Source organism: Anomaloglossus baeobatrachus, chromosome 1, assembly GCF_048569485.1.
Source record: "Anomaloglossus baeobatrachus isolate aAnoBae1 chromosome 1, aAnoBae1.hap1, whole genome shotgun sequence".
Lineage (NCBI taxonomy): Eukaryota > Metazoa > Chordata > Amphibia > Anura > Aromobatidae > Anomaloglossus > Anomaloglossus baeobatrachus.
The window spans coordinates 100,286,810-100,313,031 of record NC_134353.1 but is presented as its reverse complement, the minus strand read 5'-3'; the positions used below and the strand labels follow the sequence as shown (position 1 = coordinate 100,313,031).

The following is a 26,222-nucleotide window of genomic DNA, read 5'->3' as shown; positions in this document are numbered from 1 at the left end:
GATTTTGACCATATCAAGATGTCGGACCAATGTAGAGACTACCATCGTGCAATGGGACCGTGTTTCTATTGTGGAGGTGGAGAACACTTTACTCATGCGTGTACCATGAGGTCAGAGAGATGTCTTGAAGTCCTGAAGTACCTGTGAGGCCTACCCTGGAATTTGTTGTGGTTTTCTTTTCTGGTCCCAGGAACAAGCCCCTCAAGCAGTAGCTGTAAAGTCCTCGTTCTCTTGCCATGTCTTCATCTACCATCTCAGAAGACGAGTTGCAGGAGAAGAGACCTCTTCAGGTCTAGTGAAAGGGGGGGTACTGTAGCACCGGCGTCTCTTCAGAGACGTCAACTTACTCACCGCCCCGTTCGGGTTGCATCCTCCCTCGCACTCCCCAGGTCTCCAAGTGTGCTGCTGCATGCTTCCCCTTCTGAGCGCTGTACGTGCCACACAGGATTACTGGGAGTGCACCTAAGATGCAAACACGCACACCGGCCCAGCTCTTAAATGGCTGCTGTGCCATTTCCCGGAAAGGCCTATCAGCCTTTGGCTGAGAGGCATTAGGTGTTTAAGGCATCCTCCCATTAGGGGAGGTGCCTGCGCAACACATTCAGTTAGTCAGTATACCCATTTGCTAGCTAGTTGCCAGATCCCGTTAACCCTATGTCTGTCTCCAGTACTTGACTTCCCATAATTGTCTATCCCTGTCATGCCCACCACTCCTGTCTAGCCTGCCTCAGTCAGCCCGTCTGAGTACATCTACTATCCTAGGGGTCAGCTGCGACAGTCTTGGTCACTGCCATGGGAGTGGTACCTGGTGTCTGCCTCACGGTGAACGCTTAGTTAAGCCCCTCCCACTAAGGGGTAAGTTCGGGTCTCCCCTGTGGTCCAGTGGGTCCACTAATCCTGCTCGTTGCCCCTACACCGGCCGTGAGCGTTACACAAACACTGTGCATCACCAAAAGTACATCATACCCCAGTGAAGCAAGGAGTCCTTTTAAGCAGTTCTTTAAAAGCACCACTCCAGCTTTTTAATATTTCCAGCGCTGCAGTGGTGCTTTTAATGTAAGATCCCAGCCCTGAGTCTTATACTCCCCCACTTTCAACTTTTATCTGTGCCGGTCCGGTCCCGCATATCACCTTTCAGTGCTAGAACAAGGGTTGTGAACTTAATTTTTTTAATTTTTCTGGACAGCTTATCAAAAAATCACAGACAGATAATATTTTTTAACAATGCATTAGAAAATCTAAATCATTTTGATTATAAATGATACATAATTCTATCCAAATTGTTTCTAAAGGAAAAAAGACAAACTCTAGCGCTACCTATTGGAAGTAGCGATCCTAAAAGTCAAAATTGGCCTTTTAACAAGGCTTTTCAGATGACCTAGGATATATGCCAGATCAAAATCCCAATTTGAAGACACGGTATTTCGGGGTGATTGCCCCTCGTCAGTGCAAAGTGTGGGTATCTGATCTGGCTCATGAGAAGCTATGTGGGGACCACGGGGGAAGACTATTCTCCTTATGGAGACCTGAAAAACCAAACCTGACATAATTCTATCATAATTCTGATATAAATACATCAGCTGCTATTACTATAAAATGAAAAATGATGATAATTACAGTCAAATATGTATGTTTCTACAGCTTCAAAAAATTCACGGACATTTTAATTTTTTTTTATGTACAGGGCAAAACAGTGCCCTATTTTTACGTATTGTCCTGGATATTTCTGAATGGTTGGCAACAAGGCTAGAACGACCCTGTAAGCATACTTCCAAATTAACAAAAGAATGGTTACTCCAGAAGAAGATCAGAGTTTTGGTTGGAATGGCCCTGCCAGAGCCCGGAATTGAATCCAATTGAAAATCTGTGAGTGACCTGAAGAGGGCGCTATACACAGGAGATCGTGATCTGGCAGATTTAGAGCAATATTGCAAGAAAGAGTGTGCAAAGATTGACAATTCTAGATGTGCCATAGTGATAGACTCCCCACGAAAGAAGACTGAATGCTGTCATAAATTAAAAGGATACTTCAGCAAAGTATCAGTTTAAGGGTGTGCATTGTTATGCAACCACATTATTTTAGTTCTTTATTTTTCTTATTCCACCTGAAAACATTTTAGTTTATTTTTCCATTGAACTCCACAGACTATGGTTGACGTTAAAGGTTGAAATAGATCTGAAATTATTATTCTTGGAATTATTTTTTTTCCCTTGACAAAAACCTGGGTGTGTAGACTTTTTATATCTACTTTCGTTATGTTTTCTCAGTATTAATAACTTTAGAGAGCTGCTTAAGCGAAATGCAACAGGTGTTTCGATGTTTATTAGTTTGTTAAAAATTCACTGAATCTTACAGGAGCAGTGCGCACACGCTGAGAAAATAACTGCAGAGTACATTGACCACAGCTATGGGTTTGAGTAGTAAATTGCTGGTGCGAATTTTACCCTTTTCAATAATAAGGAATGATCTGGGCAGGGATGTGTTTAGAGGTGCTGGGCGATAAGCCCCGGAGCCTCTGATAGGACAGGACTATATGCTTAATCAATTGAGAAGCAGTCAAGGATATATTTTAAAATTCGTTAGCCTACGTGCCCACGATCAGGGTTCACAGTGTTTTGGGTGCAGCATGGTTTAGCTGCATCCAAAACGCTGTGTTGTACAGTACAAGTACAGTGGATGGGGTTTCTAGAAATCCAATGCCCACTGTGCGTGTATGCTGCTCTGCAGCATAAACTGACCTGCGGTGCGTCTCTCCGAGCCGCAAGCATCTCAATTTTTTGCCGCAAGCGATCTCGGCAGGGAGAACAGAGAGAAAGACCATGAGTACCCGAGCCCGGATCATGGGCACAAGCAGCTGCGATCTCCTGCGGAGGAGACTCGCAGCCCCGCAGGTCAGGACCCACCGTATCCAGGACGCAGCGAGTCCTGATCGTGTGCACATAGCCTTAAGCACATATCTTTAGACTGAATGTCATTTCTGTGCTGACCATCTAATAGAGCCAAGTGATCAGCAACGTGTCACAATAAGTATAATTTACCGTATTTTTCGTTTTATAAGACGCACCCCAAATTTAGAGATAAAAAAATAAAAATGGTGTCCGTCATGGACTCCTTATACTGTTGTCTTACTGGAGGGGGGCAGCAGTGGTGGTGAAGCGGGGTCACAGGAGGCAGAGGTTGTGCTGGCAGCCGCGGCGGGTGCGTGGTGGCAGCAGCGGTCATTGGCAGCAGTGATGGCAGGTCAGTGGCGTCAGCAGCGGCGGGTCAGTGGTGGAGCAGGCCGGTGCGGTAAGTGTCCCAGTGTGTCCACGGTTCCGGATCAAATGATGGCTCCTGGAGCGGCACATGCACAGATGGAGCTCTCATCCAAGGGCTCCATCTGCGCACACGCTCACTCCTGGCGCCATCATGTGAAACTGGGACCGCGGACACACTGGGACACCTGCTGCACAGCCACCACAGTCCGCACAGCCGCCCGCCCACACGCACAGAGGGACAGCCAGCAGGCCACCCGCATAGAGAGGCAGCCGGCCTCCAGGACAGAGAGGCAGCCGGCACCGACAGGCACCCAGCTGCCTGCATGCAGCCACAGACACCCGGCTACCCGCATGCAGCCACAGGCACCCGGTCACCACACAGACGAGTAAACTATATTCAGATTTTAAGACGCACCCCTCATATTCCTCCCAAATGTTAGGGAGGAAAAGTGTGTCTTATTATCCAAAAAATACGGTATGTTAGCTCTCCAGAAAACAGTAATGCAGTCATTTTTGCATATATAAAAGGTGATACATACACGCTAAGCTCACGATACACAGCATTCTGAAGTTTTTTCTCCCAACCTGGAAAAAAATAAAATAGAAAGTATCAGGGAAATGAGAAATCTATTTAAAAGCATTCATCTACCTATATGGATATATAGCGTATGAAATATTTACTCCATTTTAATGTTTGTATTTTGTTTTGGAACATGGAAAATGTAACGGTGGTTTTTCACTAAAAATTATCTGATTAAAAAAAAAACAAACATTAATTTGAAAACGACACATAATACGTCTTTATATAGCACACATATCCATAATGCTGCTCCTCCACATCAGACCCGGTCTCCGTTCATGTTACAGGCTTATCTCCATTTCTCACATTCGGTAAGGCCAACCATTTAACATCTGTATATTTACTGCATGATAGTCCACACTGGTGTATTTGGGAGGGCATAAAATAAGCCTTATGTGGGTCAATTAATTGTGGAAATTAATACAAGGCTCATTCTGCAGGTTGCTGCGAATAATGAAGACTCCAAATATACAGTCCATTATTACCGCTCTCCAGCATACACTAGTATTTCCAGAGGTGTCACTGACTGCCGGACATGCAACTTCCCTCGCATTTGTCCATTTCTCTAACCTCACTCTTTTCCATTTGTTCTTGATATAGGAAGGGATTTTGTCCTAGAGGGTATTTACTTCCGTCATAAAGAAAGTAGAGACAACAGGGTAAGCCTCACCTTCAAATGTACACTACATTACTTGTTGCCATCATAGATAATGCGTTTAGCAGTGCTGGCTTTGGCTTGATGTATGACCGATGCCTACGTAAAAAGACTCAAAGCCTTCTATATATCCATCAGAGGTCAAATTAATGTCCAAATGAGAGTACGCTATACACTTAGAGATCTTCCCAACAGTAACAAGACATTGCAAAACAGTAACGCAAGATCATGGAATCTGTTGTACCTCATCTATCCAACTGCCTTCACTGATTTTCCCACTCTCTCTTTGATAGTTGATATATACGAAATGCTATTAGGGCAAGATCACTGAGGCAGGTGGCCACAACTACACCAACCACAAGCTTCAAAATTGAGTGAGTGTGTAACAATTTGACCACTTTGTCTCGTTGCCCATGTGTTTTCACCCTTAAGGCTGCTTTACACGTGTCAATTTCTCGTGCGATCGCACCCGTCCCCATCGTTTGTGCGGCCCGTGTCGCACAAAGTCGTAAACCCTCGTCACACGTACTTATCTTCCAAACGACCTCGCTGTGGGCGGCGAACATCCACTTCCTAAAGGGGGATGGACATTCGGCGTCACAGCGACATCACACAGCAGCCAACCACTAGAAGCGGAGGGGTGGAGATGAGCGGAACGTAACATCCCGCCCACCTTCTTCCTTCCGCATTGCCGGCGGCCGCAGGTAAGCTGCAGTTCATTGTTCCTGGGGTGTCACACGGAGCGATGTGTGCTGTCTCGGGAACAAAGAACAACAGGCGAGCAGAAGGACGTTCGATTTTTAGAAAATGAGCGACGTGTCAACGAGTAACGATAAGGTGAGTATTTTTGCTCGATCACAGACGCTTGTAGCTGTCACACGCTACGAAATGTCAAACAATGCCGGATGTGCGTCACTAACGACGTGACCCCGATGACATATCATTAGATATATCGTAGCGTGTAACGTGCCCTTTACTTTTAGGTCCCTTTCAGATATCCATATTTAAAACAGGTGCAAGTCACACGTATGGATATGGTCATACGTGTGTCACACATGTGTCACACGTATGACACGTATCGGAGAAAACATGCATCTTTGAAATAAAAAGATTTTCTATATTCACCCGTATCCAGCCCTGCTTTCTTCGGCTCTGCTGACCCCTGCTTCTGACCCCAGCTAATTATGCTCATAGAATATTTATTACACCTTGGAGCTGGAAGCAGAAGCATTGCGAGAGACAGAGCTGGGGACAGCATCGCCAGTGACAGGAAGCAATGTGTGCGCAGTGACATCCAGGAGGTCATCGGAGTTCCCAATCAACTCTGATGACCCCTTGATGACACCCCCGTGACATCCGCGCTACAGCGGGTGTCAAAACGGTGACTTCACGGGTTCATCACAGTTCATTGGGGACTTTGATGACCTGGACGTCACTGCACACACACTGCTTGCTGAATACTCACCTGTCACCAGTAACACTGTCCCTGGCGATGCTGTCCAGAGCAATGTCCCCATTGATGCAGTCCCTGGCGCTGTCCCCGGCCATGCTCCCAGCTCCAAGGTGCAGTGAATATTCTATGAGCATAATAAGCGGGGGTCAGAAGCAGGAGGCAGCAGAGCCGAAAAAAGCAGCGCTGGATACAGGAGAATATAGAAAATATTTTTATTTCACAGACACGTATTTTCTCCGGTACTTGTCACACTGATGTCACACGGATCACAGTGTGCGATCCATGTGACACCCGTGCTGCCGGAGAAAAAACAGACATGTCTGCGTGTGGAAATACGGGGTCACATGGGCCGTGTGAAAACACGGATGTGTGTGAAACTCTAGAGAATAACATGGGTACGTGTGACATCCATGTTAAAAAGGGATGTCACACGTACCTGAAACACGAACGTTTGAAACCGGCCTTAAATCTGATCTGATACCCTTACATGACAAGTCTGGCAGCGGCAATTAAGGAGACCCTCAATACACAAAAAAGAATGCACATTGCAATGCATATTGTTTTATTAGTTTTGAGAGGAAGCAATAGTCTATGGTCTCCGCACAGTAACGTACCTGATGCTTTCAAAAAATCTTTGATATCTTCCTTGAGGGTTTCAAGTTTAATATCTGGACTGAGCAGACTTCCCTGTAAAATACAAAGTGGAGAAATAAAAAAAATCTAATGGACCTTTCCTGATAATAACATCAATGGATTATAGGCATACCTGCAAAACAAAACAAAAACCTTTCAAAAAATATAATGCATCATTTATATAAAAGAACCTGAAAATCTGACACAGCAATCTAACCAGTCAATGGCTTTAACAAGCTTTTGGTTAGATAGTTCGGTCACATATTCTGAACTATCATATGACAACTTGAGGATTACGGCTGGGAAGTTAGTCCACTGGACTAAACACTTATCACTGGCATGGAATAAAGGTTGGAATTGATTTAAAGAAGTTTTTATACCTTTATTGAAAGTTATGAATGGGATGCCATCCTGATAAAAGCCGCTAAAGTTGCCTCTGGAGCCCGGGTTTTGCTTAGCAGAGCCAAACCCTGTGTCTGATGGGCCAGAAATAAGGATGACCTAACTACCAGTCCTTTTTTTTGTTCAGTGATCTATGCCCAAGTGAATTTCACCACATGAGTAAAACAATCGTCCGTCTACAAAGAGGAACACTTTTGTTCGCTTAATACAGATATTAGCAGCCCTACATTGTTACAAGATTTGCTGGAGAACCAGAATGGTGACCTAAACATGAGTACATTTGCCGGAATTGAACGTGTCGTCAGGGGAAAACTGTGAGTGGATGGACCCTGGCTACAAAAAGAAGCACAATGGATCACTCGTACCGATGCACTTGGTGCATTGGGTAAATCAACGCAATGACCTTGGAGCATTCTTATAATATATCCTTTCTAATAATATGATGTACTGTATATGAAATGTTATACAGTATATGCTGCTTGATATGCAATATTAATTATATTCTGTCACTGTTTTGCTGCCATTTTTCTATAAGTACCGCTTACATGTTTTTAATGGAGGTGTGTTTTAGCCTTTGGAGTGAATAAACAGGTTATTAGGATGGGCAGTACTATTGTTCATGTCACATGCTTCCTCGCTGTATTTTAATGCTTCTGGAATAAAGGTTGCTGAATTTTTGCATACTGGTGTGTGTGGCAATTCATTGCTCACTATGTGACACTCAGGCCCGTTTCACACGTCAGTGAAAAACACTGACGTTTTTCACTGACGTTTTTCACTGACGTGTAAAACACGCACATGTCTCTCCGTGTTCCGTGATTCACGGCACATGTGGGTTGTCCATGTGCAATCCATGATCCGTGATTGCATATGGACATTACTCACCTGCCTTCGCTCCTGCTGTCCATGGTGCTGAAGTCTCTGGCTCTGCAGCGTCCACCCATCGCTCTCTGCAGCTACTTCCTGGTCGGCAGTTCCTGCTTTCATGAATATTCATGAGCCAGGAAGGAGCTGCCGAAAGCAGAGGCTGCACAGCGAATCGCAGGCAAGGTTAAGTTGAAAATTTTTAATATTTAATGTCTGTGATTTTCTTGTACTTGTTTCACTTATCACACACGGATCACACCATAGTGTGGTCCGTGGGTCATCAGTGATGCCAGACAAAAACTGACATGTCTCCGTGCAGAATCACGGCCAAGGGAGCACGCTGCATGGAGACACGTTCAGTGAAAAATCACTGATGTGTGAGCAGACCCATTGATTAGAATGGGTCTGCGTATGTCAGTGATTCTGGTGCGTATAAAAAAAGAAAAAAGCACAAACGTACCAGAATCACTGACGTGTGAAAGGGGCCTAACTACTATTGACCGCACTCTACGGCTTATCAGGTTACTCGCTGGTGGTCATGACATCATTCCTTCTACTCCAAGCGGCAGAGACGTAGAGAAGGGCAGATTCTAGAGAAGGGCAGATTCCATGGATAACTTTAGCTTCTTTTATAAGCATGTATAATTTTGAATCAAAACCCCTTTAAAACTTCCATTTTATTAAAGCATTTCAAGTATGAGGCATATCCACATGCTTGAGAAAGAGTGAACGCCCTTGAAACCTCGCACAAGTCACCTTTCCTTCCAACCTTTCCAAGATGCAGCGTCTCAGAAAATTTTCATTGGTATATTTTTTATTATTATTATTATTATTATATTTTCAATGGTGCAAAAGGGGGGTTATTTGAACTTGTAGGGTTTTTTAATATTTTTTTTTAACTTTTTTTTTTTCTTTTACTTTTTACACTGATTTTAGTACTTCCCCTAGAGGACTTTATGACTGTACTGTCCGATCGTTTCTCCTGATCTGAGCGATGCTTCATTAGCAAATCAGTAGGAAGGACGATGGGGGATGTGACCGAAGACTCACATATATGTCCTAGGTCGTGAGGAGGTTAAAATTAACAACTGATGCCAAAGTTTGTGCACCCCGCATGGTTAGTACCTAGTAACTCTCCCTTTGGCAAGTATCACAGCTTGTAAATGCTTTTTGTAGCAGCCAAAAGTCTTTCAATGCTTGTTTGAGGGATTTTTTTATCTATTCTTCCTTGGAAAAGTCTTCCAGTCTTGTGTGATTTCTGGATGTCTTGCATGTACTGCTCTTTTGAGGACTAACCACAGCTTTGCAATGATGTTCACATTAGGGGACTGTGAGGGCCATTGTTAAATGTTCACCTTGCACCTTTAGAGGTCGTCTATTGTGTGTTTAAGATCATTATCCATTTGTAGGAGACATTCTTTTTCAACTTCAGCTGTTTAACAGATGGCGTTATATTTGCAACAAGAATGTGTTGATATTTCATTGAATCCATTGTTCCCTCTACCCGTGGTGCCAGTGGCTGCAAAACAACCCCAAAGCATGATTGATCTACCCCCAATGCTTAATGGTTGGCAGCATGTTCTTTTCCTGAAATTCTGGGCCCTTTTGTCTCCACACATACCTTTGATCATTGTGGGCAAAGAGCTCTATTTTAATATCATCAGTCCACAGGACTTGTTTTTAAAATGCATCAGGCTTGTTTAGATGTTTTTTTACATATGTCTGATGCTGAATTTTGTGGTGAGGAGGCAGGAGCAGTTTTTTGTGATGACTCTTATATGAAGGCCATATTTGTGCAGGTGTTTCTGAACAATAGAACAATGTGTCACAACTCCAGAGTCTGATAAGGGTCCCGTTACATGTAGCGTCGGACCAGCGATCAGACCTGGCAGGGATCGCTGGAACGTCGATACATGTTCGCTGGTGAGCTGTCAATCAGGCAGATCTCCACAGCGATCAGAGATCAGCCACCAACCACCAGTGACCCGTGTAACGACGGCTCCCTGCTGGCTACCAGAGGAATCCTCCTGTAATGCCAGGCCTGGATTCAGTTACCTGCTTTGCACTCCGGAGCTCTCAGCTACAGTCTGGTCTGATCTCAGAGTTTGCAGGACTGCACCGCGAGCACCGAGTGATTGATTCCCCGGCGATTGCGGTTCAGTTCATAACAGCTGCGGACAGGCCGGGGTGCAATCTGGAGTTCAGGTGAGAGCACCAGAGATCAGCCCCGCATCTCTTCAACTGTCATGAACTGAACCGCAATCGCCGGGGAATCAATCACTCGGCGCTCGCGGGGCAGTCTAGGCTTGACTCTGGAGCTCAGGAGAGCGCTCCGGAGTGCAATGCAGGTAACTGAAGCCAGGCCTGGCATTACTGGAGATTCCTCCAGTAGCCAGTCCGACGCTGGGCGCTTGTGCTGCACAGCGGGAGACCAACGAGCAAAAAAAGGTCCTGATCATTTTGTCACAATCAGCGACCTCGCAGCAGGGGCGCGCTCGCTGCTGCTTTTCACACACAGCGATATCGCTGGCCAGGTCGCTGATACGTCAAAAAACCTGTGACGTTTCAGTGATCTTGCTAGTGATCTCGCTGTGTGTGACAGGGGCTTAAGTCTTCCTGAAAGTCTGTGCAATATAGCAGGGGTTCTGATTTGCCTCTCCAGCAATCCTACAAGCAGCTCTTACAGAAATTTTGCTTGGTCTTCCAGACCTTATCTTGACCTCCACTGTTCCTATTAACAGTCATTTCTTCATTACTTTTTGAACCAAGAAAATGGCAACTTCAAAACGCTTTTCTATCTTCTTATATCCTTCTCCTGCTTTGTGGGCCTCCACCATTTTCAGAGTGCTAGGCAGCTGCTTAGAAGAACCCATAGCTGCTGTTTTTTGGCACAAGGTTAGAGGAGGCTGGGTTTTTATAAAGCTGTGAAATTTGCATCACGATTCCTAACAATGATAGAGAACAAGCCATAAGCCTAACAGGTTATGATCAGAAACCTTGGTCAAAGTTATCCGAGCATACAAGTCTCCAAAAAGGCGCCCAAACTTTTGCATCAGCCCATTAATTTTATTGTAATTTTTCAAATGTAAAAAATGAAAAAAAAAATTGCCCAAAATACAAATAAAATGTGTCATCTTTAACTTTATTCCTTTTAGAGATCAATTAATCTTCAACTTGCTTAGCTGTTCACAATAACAGTAATTTTGACCAGGGGTGCCCAAACGTTTACATGATATTGTACATGTATGAAGGGGATTGAGAAATCCTAAATAATACACTCTGCATCAGGTGTGGAAGTTGATCACTTGTTTCATTTAGGCCTTTTGTTTTATATATAGTAATATAATAATTGAGAAGGTGCCGTTCGAGTTGACCACTTTAAAAGAGGTCATTTATCTTGACAGCCAGAGTACACTATCAAGATTTTGATTCATACTGCTTTTTGTCTGCCGCTGCTCCCACTACATAAAATATAGTAGGTATTTCTCCATCAGAGAGGAAGAATAATAAAAAACGTTGATCAAACATTACAGTTGTGTCCAAAATTTTGAGACAAATTTAGCTTTTCATAAGTTTCCTCCTTTAGTTTTCATAGTGGCAATCTGCATTAATTCTAGATTGTGATGAAGTTGCAAAAAAAAAATAAAATAAAAAAAAAATGCAGTTATTCTTTATCATATAAATTAACTTAAATCACAAAAAAAAAAAAATTGTCCTGAATTTCAGCAGTGCCACAAAATGACCTGCTCACAACATATCAGTTATCTTGGCTTTGAACAAAGTTTTAACTAGGACAATACAGCTGATATAATTCAGTCTACATGACAGTGATAACAACAGACTGGTTTCTTGAAAAAGGGGACAGGAGCTTGAAATCATTGCCCTGTACTGGTAATCGTGGTTAGCCCCAAGGAAAGTACAGTCATCATTGTTTTACATCAAAAGGGCTTTACAAGCAAGGACTTTGCTACTTGGTAAATTGCCTCTAGATTAACCATTTATCAGATCAAGAACTTCAAAACAGACAGGTTCAATTACTGTGAAGATTTAAGGGAACCCAAGTAAGGGGTACTTCTCACATAGCGAGATCGCTGCTGAGTCACGTTTTGTGTGACGCACCAGTGACTTCATTAGTGATCTCGCTGTGTGTGACACTGAGCAGCGATCTGGACCCTGCTGTGAAAGCGCTGCTCGTTACACACTGCTCTGGTTCATTTTTTGGACGTTGCTCTCCCGCTGTGAAGCACACATCGCTGTGTTTGACAGCGAGAGAGTAACGATCTGAATGTGCAGGGAGAAGGCGTCTGGAAGCTGCGGCAAGCTGTAACCAAGGTAAATATCGGGTAACCAAGCGAAGTGCTTTGCTTGGTTACCCGATATTTACCTTGGTTACTAGCGTCCACCGCTCTCAGGCTGCCATAAGCGGTTTGCTTATTAACCCGATGTGTATTTTGGCTACGAGTGCAGGGAGCCAGCGCTGAGCGGTGTGCGCTGGTAACCAAGGTAAATATCGGGTAACCAAGCGCTTGGTTACCCGATATTTACCTTAGTTACCAAGCGCAGCATCGCTTCCACGGGTCGCTGGGGGCTGGTCACTAGTCGCTGGTGAGATCTGTCTGATTGACAGCTCACCAGCGACCATGTATCGACGCACCAGCGATCCTGACCAGGTCAGATCGCTGGTGCGTCGCTAAAGTGTGACAGTAACCTAAGTCCAGCAAGTGCCAGGACCATTTACTAAAGAGGATTCAGTTAGGGATCACTTCAACACCAATGCACAGCCTGCTCAGGAATGGCAGCAAGTGCGTTGCCCATTTGCTTACAGCAAAGATGGGCTGCAATGTGTACATCGCCCAGGCCAAAACTAATACTCTACCAGGACACAGTTAAACCCCCACTAAATGGAGGCATCACAGGTGCAGGAGGAGCAAATCACACACACACCTCCATGGAATGGAGGGGGGAGATTGTTAATGATAAAACTGCACACTGATGGCTTGCATAGAGCGTTGTTCACACATGCAGATAACACAGTCACAAGCCCGCAGCCTATTAGGTGACGCCCATACTATTAGATCAGGTGGGCTGCCAAGCGGCACCCCACCTGTGTATCATGCAGGGACAGAAACTCTAAAATGCAAGGCCTAACAGAAAGGGGCCTGGCTGTATCCTGTACAAATAAATATGAGGTTTTAGTTGGTATTTATGGCCATAAAACGTAAGCCTACAACCCTCGTCACGGGACCTCATGCTTGTAGGTCCCTACACTAAATATAAAAAAAAAAAATGTACACACAGCGAGGCAGTCTTTTGGAGGCTGACCTGGTGTCAATACAGTCAGCAACGAATCCATTTCTCTTCAAGGAAAACAAAGGAAAAACTAACATTCTACATTACAGCGAGAGAAATGCAGAGGACTGGGCTAAAGTTATTTTCTCTGATGAAGAAGCCTTGGGTCTTTTTAGCACACTAGGAAGAATAATTGTTGGGTGAAGGTGAGAGCTACCGTGAGTCCTGTGACATGCCAACAGGAAAGCATCTGGAGACCATTCATATGTGGGGTTACTTTTCATGTAGATGTAACTATGTTTAGCAGAGCTGCTCTGCACAGCTCCCATTCTCTTGAGCTGTTCTGTACCAGGCAATGGCCACAACACATTGAATGGAGCTACACATTGCAGTGTAATTTAAATGTTCTCATATGCAGCTGCCGCTGGAGTTTTTACAGCTGATCATGAGGTTCATGGGTGTCAGACCCGACAGATCTAATATGGGTGATATCATTAATATCTTGTAACCCCTTTAGCTACTTGATGGGACCGCACCAAACAGGCTAGCCTTTACTCCCCATGTGTGTAATGCTCAAGGGTGCAAGCAGGAGTGGATCCACTGGGCCACAGCACACTGTACAACTGTGGTGTGTGACTTAGGCGCACACCGATTATTCATCAAAGCCTTGGATGAGGAGGATGGACTGGGCTGCAAGTAGCCACCAGGTGCCACTCAGGAAGACTCGGTGCTGTGACAGCTGGCCCCAGGGGTATGGACACTGAGTCTCAGATAGGACAGATGCAGCAAGGATGTCCAATGCAGCAGGCTTGGACAGTATGGATGTATGCAGCAGGAGTGACCGGTACAGCAGGCTCACCCGGTATGGAACGATACAGCAGGATCGGCCGGCACAGCCGGCTCGAGCAGTATGTAATGATACAGAAAGAGCTGCCGGTACTCAGAAACAGATAGGTGTAAGTAACACAGCAGCAGCACATAGGTAAGGAACCTGAACAACTAGCAACGCGTCTCTAAGAGAAGACCACGTTGTCTATGCACCTCCCATAAGGGGAGGATGCCTTAAATACATAGTGCCTCTCAACCGTGGGCTGCGAGGTACTTCCAGGTTAGATCGCGCTGGCCCTTTAAGAATAGGTTAGCGCCCTAAGTGTGCTCCCAGGAGGCCTGTGCTGCATGCGCAAGTCCTGGGAGCTGACAGCAGGGACCGGGAACAGAGCAGCCACAGCTGAGCAACCAGGAGGGTAAGTGAACAGGCGTCCCCGCTGGGGGAGGGACGGCAAGAAAGTGCGAGGATGCTCATAATGGCGTTACTATGTGTATCACTGTCGCTAGTTCACCGGTTATCATTCCTTGGTGAGCACTAACCACTGCATACCAGAAACACCCCAAAAGACCTGTCATTTTGGAGATGCACTGAGAAATCCAGCAAGGACAATTTGGCCCATAAGTCAGAGATACTCATGTCTTAAATGTTTTACCATTTTTCTGCTTTGAACACATCAACTTAAAATTTGTTAAGTTGCTGGATAATATATCCCCCCCCATCTGGTGGTGATGTAACAATCTAATTAATGTTTCACATTTCTCCTGATTTTAATATTATGGCTGATCAGTGAATTATTGGTTATCATGGCAATCAATGTAATGTCACTTTAAAACACTCAGTTGATTTTGCACTTTTACACGTATATTGCTCCCAAATAAATAAAAGCAAAAGCACTCAATACCTTTCCTACAGCTCTATTACGTCTAAAAGGCATAGGAAATACTGAATCATTAAACAAATAGCGCAATGAAATGGAAATTGGCTAACAAGAAGGGATGTCAAAGATTAGAATCAGGAACGACCAACATATGATGGATATCATTAACAGTTATTTATAGGATGTAAATATATTAAGAAAGATCTGGAAAACTAAAAATAAAGCCCATCTGTGCCTTAAAAAATACATTTAAAAACAAAAAAGAAAAATAGCAACACAAACTGGAAAAAAAAAATAGGATTTTTTTTATTTTGCCAATTAGCATGTCGACAAGAATTAAAAGTGATAAGACTGATTTATTATTTAGCTGAATAGGATAACTGAAGTGAGCACTAATATATATATATTATGAGTGCAAGCCAAAAAATACATACCATATAAGGATAAGGCTGCACATCAAACTTAGATAATGGTATAATGCCTCAAGCATATGGAAAAATATTGGACTATACAATGAAAAATGCTACTTGCTAATTTGAACATGTGAATAATGAATTGCATACCTGCCATGAATATTAGGAAAAAGGAGATATTTAGCAATCGCATTGATCAATGTAACTGAGCCCCAAGACCTCGTCAAGGTATATCTCTATATTGGGGTCCCTAGCTCTGTGACCCTAACTGTGTGTCATCTCATTGCAATTAAAAACTGCTGTGGGTGGAGAGGGGTAACTAAGGACTTTCTTATATAGGAGATGGAAAAAACATGGCCGAAAGGGGCGGAGCTGTGTTCACATTCAGAAAAAAACTACATATAACTGAATAGGATAACTGAAGTGAGCACTAATATATATATATTATGAGTGCAAGCCAAAAAATACATACCATATAAGGATAAGGCTGCACATCAAACTTAGATAATGGTATAATGCTTCAAGCATATGATAAAATATTGGAATATACAATGAGATATACAAAATATAGAGATATACCTTGACGAGGTCTTGGAGCTCAGTTACATTGATCAATGCGATTGCTAAATATCTCCTTTTTCCTAATATTCATGGCAGGTATGCAATTCATTATTCACATGTTCAAATTAGCAAGTAGCATTTTTCATTGTATATTCCAATATTTTTCCATATGCTTGAGGCATTATACCATTATCTAAGTTTGATGTGCAGCCTTATCCTTATATGGTATGTATTTTTTGGCTTGCACTCATAATATATATATATTAGTGCTCACTTCAGTTATCCTATTCAGTTATATGTAGTTTTTTTCTGAATATGAACACAGCTCCGCCCCTTTCGGCCATGTTTTTTCCATCTCCTATATAAGAAAGTCCTTAGTTACCACTCTCCATCCACAGCAGTTTTTAATTGCAATGAGATGACACACAGTTAGGGTCACAGAGCTAGGGACACCAATATAGAGATATACCTTGACGAGGTCTTGGGGCTCAGTTACATTGATCAATGCGATTGCTAAATATCTCCTTTTTCCTAATATTCATGGCAGGTATGCAATTCATTATTCACATGTTCAAATTAGCAAGTAGCATTTTTCATTGTATATTCCAATATTTTTCCATATGCTTGAGGCATTATACTATTATCTAAGTTTGATGTGCAGCCTTATCCTTATATGGTATGTATTTTTTGGCTTGCACTCATAATATATATATATTAGTGCTCACTTCAGTTATCCTATTCAGTTATATGTAGTTTTTTTCTGAATGTGAACACAGCTCCGCCCCTTTCGGCCATGTTTTTTCCATCTCCTATATAAGAAAGTCCTTAGTTACCACTCTCCATCCACAGCAGTTTTTAATTCAATGAGATGACACACAGTTAGGGTCACAGAGCTAGGGACACCAATATAGAGATATACCTTGACGAGGTGTTGGGGCTCAGTTACATTGATCAATGCGATTGCTAAATATCTCCTTTTTCCTAATATTCATGGCAGGTATGCAATTCATTATTCACATGTTCAAATTAGCAAGTAGCATTTTTCATTGTATATTCCAATATTTTTCCATATGCTTGAGGCATTACACCATTATCTAAGTTTGATGTGCAGCCTTATCCTTATATGATTTATTATTTAGGGCAGTACGGTTACAGCGATACCAGACTTATATCGCTCCTTTATGCTGTTACTTTTTAACACACTAAAATCTATATTTTACAAAGATTCATTTGTTTTTTCATCTCTATACTCTGAGAGCTATAAAAAAAAAAAAAAAAAAAATTCCGGCACGAGCCATATTAGCTTGTTTATTTGCGGGACGGTTTGTCATTTTCATTTCTGTATTTTTTTTTTTTTTTTACATATGATTTTTGATTGCTTTTTATTCCCTTTTTTGTGGGTCAGTAAAATGAAGAAATGCCTTTGGCGTGTTTTATCTTTTGGTATTGCCGTACAGAATACGTAAAGTCGTTCCGGACACAGCAATACAAATTGTGTGTATGTTATCTTGTGTTTTTGTTTTTTTTTGTTTGAACACAAAAGCTAAGTTTTTAGTGACGAAATGGGTTTTTGTGATTTGTATGCTCTGTTTTTTTATTTAACTTTTTTTTACTTTTTTACTTAGTCACTCTGTGGGACGTGATTTTTTTCTGATTTTGATCATTGATCTCATATACTGCTGTACAGCAACACATGAGATCAGTGTCAGTAATTCACTAACAGCCTGTAAAACCCAGCTTATAGCTGAATCTTGCAGGCCACCGTACTGTGTAGTCATCAGATGACCCCACCATGGTACCATGACAATGATCGCCACCCGCAATTATCATCGCAGGGAGCAGATATTGCCTTAGGGGGCTTTTAACCTCTGTTTAACCACATAGATACCACTGTTGAGATTGACAGTGGTATGTAAGAGGTTAATCGGCCCAGATTGGTTCCAAAACCAGTTGGGGCCAGTATTTGTGGGTGTTAGCTGTCATGCACAACTGACACCAGCAGTATTTCCATGCGTGAGGCAGCAGTATTCACTTATTCCTCAACCCTGTTAAAAAACAGTGGTGAGCAATAAGGCCTCTAAACGACCACCATTAAAAGTCATATTGATGGTTGTTAAGGGGTTAAGCCGCTTAGCTTTGTCATTAGTGGACTGAGGAGACTTGAGCTGTAGTCTGACTCCGTCCCTTCTGTGATTAGCAGCTTCTGTCTATGGAAATGTACACTGAAAGCCTGGTGTGGGCAGGGGCAGCTGTATGGGCTCTGCTACATACAAAATCTAAAATCTTGGATTGTGTCAAAACGGCAGCACCCAGTAATCTAAGTACTAAATCGTTAGATTCAGAATGTCTTTGACTACATCATGCTGCTCTCAGATGAGATAGCAAAAACCTGCTGATAGATTCTCTTTAAAGGGGAATGTGCCTTAAGTACCTGATGCCTCTCAGTCATAGGCTGAGAGGCACTTCCGGGTTGGGGTATACTGGCCCTTTAAGACAAGATGAACGTGTCCTAAGAGTATTCCAAGGATGCCTGTGCGATATGCGCAGGCCCCGAGAGGCAGTGGGAGGGAGTGGGGCCTAGGCAGCCACTGCTGAGTGGCCGGGAGTGAGACAACTGGTGTCCCCGCCAGCTCAGAAAAGCAGGACAGTGCGAAGATACTGGTAAGGGCGTTACAGGTATAAATGGTCGTACTCTGACCTGATAAAGCCCTTTGATTATTAAAGCACATATAATGCGTTGTATTCTCCTGGATCCTTCAATAGTATATGCAAACTTTTGGCAGTCGGTTTTCTTTAAATGACCATACAAATATTCAAAAGCATTTTGGCTAAAATTAAAGTCTTGCATAATCACAACTTCATGCAGTTTCAATTCAACACCAGGAAAATGGAATCACAACAACCAGACAGAAGTAATAACACTTCAAAAAACAAAACGTTTGGTTGCTGTTTGTATGTACCCATACATAGGGGTGGATTAAGGGTAACCAGGGCCCTGGGCAGTTCTGGATCTATGGGCCCCCCCATCCCTACACTTAGTGTGCGTCCTGTCACATGACCTAACACGCCGACCGCATTCATCCTCTTCCTCTGATTTCTGTCGCATGTGCCATGACACATGCGACAGAAAACTCCTCCCCAGGCCCTGCCAGGTCACCCCCTATAACACCCGATGTTCACCGGTACCTTAGCCTTGGTGATCCCTCCTCTTCCTTTGTAGCGATCGTCGCATGCGCAGAGAGCGGCTGTCAGCCAGCTTCCTGCTTTCAGAAACGCTGGCTGGCTGCTCCCACACTGCTGCTGTGGACCCGGGGAGTGTGGGTGCAGTGTCATTGCACCCACACTCCTCACATGGAGGGTCTGCACTCCTAGAAGATCCTAGAAGGTCCAGAATTGTCGTGGGACTTCCAAAATGGATTACAGAGGACCCAATTTTTTTTTTTTCAATAAATTGTTGAAAGAGGGAATGTTTTGGGGAGTGTTTTTTTCAAATCATTTTTCTTTTGTTGTAATTTTTTTTAATTACTGTCAATTAGTTATGTCGTGTATCAAATAGACACCGTGACATCATTACTGCTGGACTTGATGCCAGGTGACATTACAGCTGGTATCAACCCCATTTATTACTTCATTTGCCACCGCACCAGGGCAACGGGATGAGTTGGGGCAAAGTGCCAGGATTGGCGCATCTAATAGATGCGCCACTTCTGGGGCGGCTGCAGCCTGCTATTTTTAGGCTGGCAAGAGTCCAATAACCATGGCTCTTCCCACCCTGAAAATACCAGACCCCAGCTGTCAGCTTCACCTTGGCTGGTGATATAATTTGGTGGGGGACCCCAAGTTTGTTTTTTTTTTTTTTTTAATTATTTATTTATAAATAATTTAAAAAAAAAAACAGCCTGGGGAGCACTCCAAATTGATCACCAGCCAAGGTGAAGCTGTCAGCTGTGGTTTGCAGGCTACAGCTGTCTGCTTTACCCTAGCTGGCTATTCATCCTGCTCTTTCTGCCACATGTGATACGTCACATGCGACAGAAAAGTTGTCCCCAGGTCCCGCCAGGTCTCCCGCCGTCAGCCCCCAGTCTTCCCCGTTACCTGGCTGCTGCTACGTCCCCGCGATCACTCCTCCTCCTTCTGGAAAGCTGGCGGCGCATGTGCAGACAGCGGCTGTCAGCTGGATCCTTGCAAGCAGGGACGCTGACCTCGCTGCTGCACTGTGGACCGGGGGAGAGTGAGTGCAGTAATCTGCAACCACACTCCTCACATGGAGAGCCTGCTGTTCTAGAACATGGGGGTACGTTCTGTGAGCGTGCCCCTCATATTCTGGAATGAGGTTACTGCAGGTCACTCTGTCCTAGGTTGGACCAGGGCAGTGTGAGTGCAGAATTCTCAGATTACTGCACCCACACTGCTCATGGAGAGCTTGCTCTTCCAGAAAATGGGGGATACGTTCCCTGAACGTGCCCCCCATATTCTAGAAGGTCCAGAATCGTTAAGGGACCTCCAAAATGGATTACAGCGACCGGAATTTGTTTACTTTCAATAAATTGGTGAAAAAGGGAATGTTTCGGGGAGTTTTTTTTCAAATAATTTTTTTTTTTGTCTTTATTTTTTTCTATTACTGACTGGGTTAGTGATGTCGGGTATCTGTTTAGATGCCGTGACATCACTATCCCCAGGGCTTGATGCCAGGTGACATTACAGCTGGTATCAACCCCGTATATTATCCCGTTTGCCACCGCACCAGGGCGCGGGATAAGCTGGGGCGAAGGGCCAGGATTGGCGCATCTAATGGATGCGCCACTTCTGGGGCGGCTGCGGTCTGCTATTTTTAGGCTGGGAAGAGTCCAATAACCATGGCTCTTCCCACCCTGAGAATACTAGACCCCAGCTGTCCGCTTCACCTTGGCTGGTGATCTAATTTGGGCGTTTGTTTGTTGTTTTTTTTTTTTTTTAAAAAACGCCTGGGGAGCCCTCCAAATTGATCACCAGCCAAGGTGAAGCTGTCAGCTGTGGTTTGCAGGCTACAGCTGTCTGCTTTACCCTAGCTGGCTATCAAAAATAGGGGGGGCCCCACGTCGTTTATTTTAATTATTTTTTTTAGGGGGGGGCTAAATACAAGGCTAGGCACCCTTTAGTGCCACATGAAAGTCACTGAAGGGCGCCAGCTTAGAATATGCAGGAGGTGGGACGTTATATATATGTTTGACATCTATACATTCATCCATTGTAGCATTTTAGGCTATGTGCCCACAATCAGGGTTTGCAGCGTTTTGGGTGCAGTGTTTTCCCTGCATCCATAACGCTGCGTTGTGCAGTAGAAGCACAGTGGAAGGATTTTTAGAAATCCCATGCCCACTGTGCTTTTTATCTCCGCAGCAAAGATCAACCTATGGTGCAGCTTCCTGAGCCTCAGCATGTCAATTTATGCTGCGAAGACTAGAGTGTTCTCTGCAGGTAGAATAGAGCTAAAGTCCACAGCAGCCTGAACTCAAATCGTGGGCATGGGCAGCTGTGTTCTCCTGTGGACAACACTCACATCTCTGCAGGAAGGCTGACACAGTGTACTAGACGCCATGGCGCTGGATCATGGCCACATAGCCTAACAGTGAGAAATTTGTTGCTACAGCAACATTTTTGTGAAGTAACTGTGGATTGAAAATGCTTACTATACTCCTGAATAAAATCCTTGAGGGGTCCAGTTTCCAAAATGGGGTCACTTGTGGGGGGTTACTGCTCTATAGGTACCCAAGGGGCCCTGCAAATGTGACATGGTGCCCGCAATTTATTTCAACTTTTCCAAAATTCAAATGGTGCTCCTTCCATTTCAAGCCCTCCCATTTATCCAAACAGAGGTTTTTGGCCACATATGGGGTATCCCTGTGCTCATAAGAAATTGGATAACAACCTGGGGCGTCCACTTTTTGTTGTTGCCTCTTGAAAAAGTGAGACATTTGATGCTAAAGAAGCATTTTTGTGAAAAAAATGAAAATTTTCAATATGAATGGATTCAAAATGCTCACTATACACCAAGATAAAAGCCTTGAGGTGTCTTTTTTACAGAATGGGGTCACTTGTGGGGGACCTCCACTGTTTAGGCACCTTATGGGCTTTCCAAATGCGACAAAACATCTGCTAATGATTCCAGCCAATTGTGCAGTCAAATGGTGCTCCTTCCCTTCCGAGCCCTGCCATGCCCCCAAACAGTTGATTTCCACCACACATAAAAGGTATCAGAATACTCAGGAGAAATTGCACAATAAATTTTATGCTGAATTTTTTCCTCACTCTAGTAAAAAAAAAAAAAAAAAAAAAAAAAAAAAAAAAAAAAGCTATCTGATTGAAGTAACAATTTTGTGGTAAAAAATTTTTATTTTCACAGCTCAACATTATAGACTTCTATGAAGCACCTGGGGTTCAGGGTACTCACCAACCATCTAGATAAATTCCTTGAGGGGTCTATTTTCCATATATTCCACTGCACAATCCCCCAATATGAAAGCCCATACTGTACAATCTTTAATATGCAGGCCCATACTGTGCAATCCCCCAATATGCAGGCCCATACTGTACAATCCCCCATTATGCTGGCTCGTACTGTACAATCCCCCATTATGCAGGCTCATACTGTACAATCCCCTATTATGTAGGCTCATACTGTATAATCCCCCATTATGCAGGCTCATACTGTACAATCCCCCATTATGCAGGCTCATACTGTACAATCCCCTATTATGTAGGCTCATACTGTATAATCCCCCATTATGCAGGCTCATACTGTACAATCCCCCATTATGCAGGCTCATACTGTACAATCCCCTATTATGTAGGCTCATACTGTATAATCCCCCATTATGCAGGCTCATACTGTACAATCCCCCAATATGCAGGCTCATACTGTACAATTCCCCGTTATGCAGGCTCATAATTTACAATTTCTCAATATGCAGGCTCATACTGTACAATCCCCCATTATGCAGGCTCATACTGTACAATCCCCCATTATGCAGGCTCATACTGTACAATCCCCCATTATGCAGGCCCATACTGTACAATTATTAATATGCAGGCCCATACTGTACAATCCCCCATTATGCAGGCCCATACTGTACAATCCTTAAAGGGAACCTGTCAGGTCTAAAAAGCATTATAACCTACAACAGACCTGGGCAAGGGGCGGCCCGCGGGCCACATCCGGCCCGCCTGCTCTCTGTGACCGGCCCGCCCGTCTTCAGCCGGTGCAGTGGAGCCGGGCTGCAGCGTGCCGAGCAGGGAGAGATCCTGTGCAGGTCCGCACTCCGCACAGTCAGTGCAGGCAGCGGAACGCAGGAGTCTTTCCTCTGTTCCCTGCCGGCACTAATTGTCAGTGACACACGCGCGCGCTCTGACGTTGTCAGTACTGCGCTGCGTGTGTCATTTCAAAAGTTCCCGCCCGGCAGGAGAAAGAAGCAGCACAGCAGACGGAATAATTCATCCTGCACTGTAGGACCTGCGATGATGTCACGCCCATGTGACTGTGTGGGAGGAGACACAGGATGCCGGGCAGAAAGCAAGATACTGAATCCTGAAGGAGATGTGGACACATGATGACTGGTAATGAGAAAAGAGGGGACATGAGGGGGAGGGGGGCTGCAGGGTGAATGCATATGTGTGAACATGGAGCTGCAGGGTGAGTGCATATGTGTGAACATGGAGCTGCAGGGTGAGTGGCATATGAGGGAAGATGGAGCTGCAGGGTGAGTGCATATGTGGGAACATGGAGCTGCAGGGTGAGTGCATATGTGGGAACATGGAGCTGCAGGGTGAGTGGCATATGTGGGAACATGGAGTTGCAGGGTGAGTGGCATATGTGGGAAGATGGAGCTGCAGGGTGAGTGCATATGTGGGAACATGGAGCTGCAGGGTGAGTGGCATATGTGGGAACATGGAGCTGCAGGGTGAGTGGCATATGTGGGAACATGGAGTTGCAGGGTGAGTGGCATATGTGGGAACATGGAGCTGCAGGGTGAGTGCATATGTGGGAACATGGAGCTGCAGGGTGAGTGGCATATGTGGGAAGATGGAGCTGCAGGGTGAGTGCATATGTGGGAACATGGAGCTGCAGGGTGAGTGCATATGTGGGAACATGGAGCTGCAGGGTGAGTGGCATATGTGGGAACATGGAGCTGCAGGGTGAGTGCATATGTGGGAACATGGAGCTGCAGGGTGAGTGCATATGTGTGAACATGGAGCTGCAGGGTGAGTGCATATGTGGGAACATGGAGCTGCAGGGTGAGTGCATATGTGGGAACATGGAGCTGCAGGGTGAGTGCATATGTGGGAATGTGGAGCTGCAGGGTGAGTGCATATGTGGGAACATGGAGCTGCAGGGTGAGTGCATATGTGGGAACATGGAGCTGCAGGGTGAGTGCATATGTGGGAAGATGGAGCTGCAGGGTGAGTGCATATGTGGGAACATGGAGCTGCAGGGTGAGTGCATATGTGGGAAGATGGAGCTGCAGGGTGAGTGCATATGTGGGAAGATGGAGTTGCAGGGTGAGTGCATATGTGGGAACATGGAGCTGCAGGGTGAGTGCATATGTGGGAACATGGAGCTGCAGGGTGAGTGCATATGAGGGAACATGGAGCTGCAGGGTGAGTGGCATATGTGGGAACATGGAGCTGCAGGGTGAGTGCATATGTGGGAACATGGAGCTGCAGGGTGAGTGGCATATGTGGGAAGATGGAGTTGCAGGGTGAGTGGCATATGTGGGAAGATGGAGCTGCAGGGTGAGTGGCATATGTGGGAAGATGGAGCTGCAGGGTGAGTGGCATATGTGGGAAGATGGAGTTGCAGGGTGAGTGGCATATGTGGGAAGATGGAGTTGCAGGGTGAGTGGCATATGTGGGAAGATGGAGTTGCAGGGTGAGTGGCATATGAGGGAAGATGGAGTTGCAGGGTGAGTGGCATATGAGGGAAGATGGAGTTGCAGGGTGAGTGGCATATGTGGGAACATGGAGCTGCAGGGTGAGTGCATATGTGGGAACATGGAGCTGCAGGGTGAGTGGCATATGTGGGAAGATGGAGTTGCAGGGTGAGTGGCATATGTGGGAAGATGGAGCTGCAGGGTGAGTGGCATATGAGGGAAGATGGAGCTGCAGGGTGAGTGGCATATGAGGGAAGATGGAGTTGCAGGGTGAGTGGCATATGAGGGAAGATGGAGTTGCAGGGTGAGTGGCATATGAGGGAAGATGGAGTTGCAGGGTGAGTGGCATATGAGGGAAGATGGAGTTGCAGGGTGAGTGGCATATGAGGGAAGATGGAGCTGCAGGGTGAGTGGCATATGTGGGAAGATGGAGCTGCAGGGTGAGTGGCATATGTGGGAAGATGGAGCTGCAGGGTGAGTGGCATATGTGGGAAGATGGAGCTGCAGGGTGAGTGGCATATGTGGGAAGATGGAGTTGCAGGGTGAGTGGCATATGTGGGAAGATGGAGCTGCAGGGTGAGTGGCATATGTGGGAAGATGGAGTTGCAGGGTGAGTGGCATATGTGGGAACATGGAGCTGCAGGGTGAGTGGCATATGTGGGAACATGGAGCTGCAGGGTGAGTGCATATGTGGGAAGATGGAGCTGCAGGGTGAGTGCATATGTGGGAAGATGGAGCTGCAGGGTGAGTGGCATATGTGGGAACATGGAGCTGCAGGGTGATTGGCATATGTGGGAACATGGAGCTGCAGGGTGAGTGGCATATGTGGGAAGATGGAGCTGCAGGGTGAGTGCATATGTGGGAAGATGGAGTTGCAGGGTGAGTGCATATGTGGGAAGATGGAGTTGCAGGGTGATTGGCATATGTGGGAACATGGAGCTGCAGGGTGAGTGGCATATGTGGGAAGATGGAGCTGCAGGGTGAGTGCATATGTGGGAACATGGAGCTGCAGGGTGAGTGGCATATGTGGGAACATGGAGCTGCAGGGTGAGTGGCATATGTGGGAACATGGAGCTGCAGGGTGAGTGGCATATGTGGGAACATGGAGCTGCAGGGTGAGTGCATATGTGGGAACATGGAGCTGCAGGGTGAGTGGCATATGTGGGAAGATGGAGTTGCAGGGTGAGTGGCATATGTGGGAAGATGGAGCTGCAGGGTGAGTGGCATATGTGGGAAGATGGAGTTGCAGGGTGAGTGGCATATGTGGGAAGATGGAGTTGCAGGGTGAGTGGCATATGTGGGAAGATGGAGTTGCAGGGTGAGTGGCATATGTGGGAAGATGGAGTTGCAGGGTGAGTGGCATATGAGGGAAGATGGAGTTGCAGGGTGAGTGGCATATGAGGGAAGATGGAGTTGCAGGGTGAGTGGCATATGTGGGAACATGGAGCTGCAGGGTGAGTGCATATGTGGGAACATGGAGCTGCAGGGTGAGTGGCATA

General features: G+C 45.1%; 1 protein-coding gene across 1 annotated transcript in view; it reads right to left on the bottom strand.

Annotated features, from left to right (window-relative positions):
* Nucleotides 1-26,222, bottom strand: part of TBC1D19 (TBC1 domain family member 19) — a 261,587-nt gene that overhangs the window by 211,916 nt on the left and 23,449 nt on the right. Inside the window, exons 2-3 of the mRNA XM_075346943.1 lie at nt 6,561-6,633; nt 3,798-3,843 (exon numbers count right to left, since the gene is read on the bottom strand). Coding sequence (XP_075203058.1) covers nt 3,798-3,843; nt 6,561-6,633 — 119 coding nt within the window. The remainder of the gene's footprint in view (nt 1-3,797; nt 3,844-6,560; nt 6,634-26,222) is intronic.